Here is a 3,008-nt window from a genome sequence, read left to right on the forward strand (position 1 = left end):
CTTTCACTTCCACTTCCTGCACGAATGTGAGGACCACTCACAGTCTCTTCCTTAGCCTCTCCTGGTGTAGGTATGTCCGGTGTGGGCTGCTGTGGCTGTGATACAGCTGGCTGGGAACCCTGTAGGGCATCTGAGCCTAGAAGAAAGGTTGTGGGGTTGAACTAGGAGTCATGATCAAGAGGTAGTCAAGCACATCTGGACATGTACCTGAAAAACCTCACCTGCACTGGAGTCATAGCTGCTGCTGTTGCTGCTGGCTCGCTGTGTGTCATTGACTGCAGAACCGTGCCCTGGCTGGACAACCAGCACTGGAAGCTCCTCAGGGTCCACACAAGGGGATGGGGGCTGGCTGATGTTGGGGGAGGAGGCAGAGGCTGAAATAGATGGACTAGGGCTGCCTACTGTGGCAGATGTAGAGTTTCCATCAAGGCTGGGGGTTTTACTGTTGCTACCACCACCTCCTAGGCTGCTGCCCTGCTGCTGCTGTTGCTTCTCATCCAGTCTCTTTAGCTTCTCTGCACATGCTGCACGTCTCTCTTCCTCCATCCTACGTTCTTCCTCCTCACGACGACGACGGGCCCGTTCCACAGCAGCAGAAATCTCAGAGGAGGACTGCTTCCTGCGCTGACGCCAAGTCTCATCCTCATCATCCCCCTGGGCCCTGTGGGAAGGAGGTGTTGGGCCTCCTGTTGTTGGCTGATGCTGGGCAGGGCCAGGTTTCCCAGGGCACAGAATTGCACCCTGGTTGTGGGGCCGGTCCTGAACAGTTATAAAATATATGATGCTCCAATACACTGTTTTAACTCTAGACTAGATGAGACCGTAGCAATCTTGCAGAAAAAGAAAAATGCTCAACGTCAACTGAAAACAAACAAAAGAAAGACGCAAGAACTGAACTTCAAACTAAAAATGACTTATCTATAAGACCTGTGGGCGGTGGATGACAATGACAGAAATGATTTGTCTATGAGGCCCTATCTGGTGTCTACCTGTCGGTAAAAGAAGTAGGGCCCTTGTCCAAGGAGCGGCCCAGGTGGGGGGGAGGGCTGCTCCCGGGGACCACCCAATCCAGGCCTGCGCCCCTGTATACATGCAGACACTATTAGCCAAGTTCCACCATAGTAATCTACACTGACAATAACACACAAAAACTAACATATCTCTGCCCACAAATCAGTCTTTGCACAAAGTATGCACAAACTGCCCTGTGTTAAAACATCTGAACTTTACACAGCTTGAGTTTGGCCTCTCCAGACAACATTTTGTTGCTGCTGTTCAGCATACTACCTGATAGCTGGATGGCGCTCCCTGGCACCCCCAGGCACTGCCTCCCTCCTCGACCCATCCTGGCTTGCTTGAGGAAGGTTGGGGGCTGTTGTCAGCATTAGAGGGAGGGGTACATCGGGTGTCTCCACCGCTATCTGAGGCTCGAGAGCGAGAGGCTACAGAGGGGGTATCCTGGGACTTCTGCTGACCACTGATGAAAATGATGTTTTTTTATAAGTAAAATAGCATTTTCACATTTTTTTTTTTTAGTTTAAAGATGTCACACATTGATATATCACATACTGTGAGTCGTTCTTGCTCTCAGTTCTCTCCTCTTCCACTTCTTCTTCTCCTTCATCATCGCTGAACTTCAACTTGGCGGAGTAATCTATCTCCTCATGAGCCCCTGTTAAGGCCCAAAAAAACAAAACAAAAAAACAAAACAGAACCATGCCTGTATCAAACACCCATTCAGTGCACTTGAACATTATTTACCATCCTTCTATGAGAAATACAACATATTGGGTTAGAGAAATCAAGCACTGCATTTATAAAATTACTGGTCCAATTTTATCTGTAATAACTGAAATCTACTTAAGGAGTCATATGGAGGATATATTATCTAAAAGAATGCTTAACAAATGTAGGTTTTGGGTGATTTGCTAACAGGGAAGATGCTGAAGATGTGAAGTTTACTCTTTGTGGCCAAAAAGAAAATAAACAGAGTAGGTGGGGTGTATATGTTTGTTACTTCAGGCCCTCAAGGGCAAACAGAGACATTATGGATAAGTGAATATATGTATCTGTTTTCTGTCAATTAACCAAGCTAGCAGGGAGTGGGTTCTCTTTTTGTTCTGTGAGAGTATAAATGCATGGAGTTTAGAGACGCTTGTCAGAGAGCGCTGTGGTCTTCTTTCCATTATGATATAAAATAAACTTTGAGATGATTCATCACCACTAAGTATTTTAATTCTTCAGAGCAAACAACTCTCAAACACAGATAAAGAATTTTCCATGGTAAATGGTCTTATACTTGTATAGCACCTTTCTACGCTTTTACAGCACACTCAAAACGCTTTCACATTATTTGGCCATTCACCCATTCACACTCCCAAGCACTCACACATTCACACACCAGTGACATCACCGGGAGCAACTGGGGGTTCAGTGTCTTGCTCAAGGACACTTCGACATATTGACTGGACAAGCCAGGAATCGAACTGTTAATTCTCTGTTTGGGGAAACAACCCACTCTACCTCCTGAGCAACAGCCGCCCCCAACTGGAGGGTACTCACATACAGTTTCCAAGACCTTTCCCACAAATTTAATTCCTGTGTGCTGGTGTGTCTGTTGAGGCATCCTGGATGTCTTGGTGCAAACCTGTGAGTTATTACGTTATGACAAAGCATTAATCTCAACCATTACCACTATATCATCACCTCCTCAGTCATTTAGCAACATTAGCATTGAATCAATATGCAAAGCATTAGGATACTCAGTCAAAATTTATTGGGGACACAACAATAGAAATGAAATCCTGCATTGCACCAGCTCATCACGGCTGTGCCCTAAATTAATTGAAAATGTTGCGCTCATAAGCACAAATTAAAATTTTGTTCTAAATGTACTTATAGAAAAACAGTATTCTAATGTGATTCTTTTTTTCTAAGACTGCTGTTTTATTGAATTGAACATAGTTAAATATTTCTTGTACGGCTGTACCTGACTAAGAATTTAGTCA

The 3,008-nt window shown here is 44.9% G+C and overlaps 1 protein-coding gene across 4 annotated transcripts in view; it reads right to left on the bottom strand.

Moving 5' to 3' along the window:
* Positions 1-3,008, bottom strand: part of prrc2a (proline-rich coiled-coil 2A) — a 22,432-nt gene that overhangs the window by 5,874 nt on the left and 13,550 nt on the right. For 3 of the 4 annotated variants that reach the window (XM_020597367.1, XM_020597366.1, XM_020597365.1), the window contains 5 exons: positions 1,570-1,672; positions 1,288-1,477; positions 990-1,082; positions 222-759; positions 1-136 (listed from right to left, as the gene is read on the bottom strand). The exon at positions 1-136 is cut by the window's left edge and continues 118 nt beyond it. In XM_020597367.1, the coding sequence (XP_020453023.1) occupies positions 1-136; positions 222-759; positions 990-1,082; positions 1,288-1,477; positions 1,570-1,672 (1,060 nt within the window). The remainder of the gene's footprint in view (positions 137-221; positions 760-989; positions 1,083-1,287; positions 1,478-1,569; positions 1,673-3,008) is intronic. The other variant, XM_020597368.1, reaches the window with a different exon arrangement.

Source organism: Monopterus albus, unplaced genomic scaffold (assembly GCF_001952655.1).
Source record: "Monopterus albus unplaced genomic scaffold, M_albus_1.0 scaffold34.1, whole genome shotgun sequence".
Lineage (NCBI taxonomy): Eukaryota > Metazoa > Chordata > Actinopteri > Synbranchiformes > Synbranchidae > Monopterus > Monopterus albus.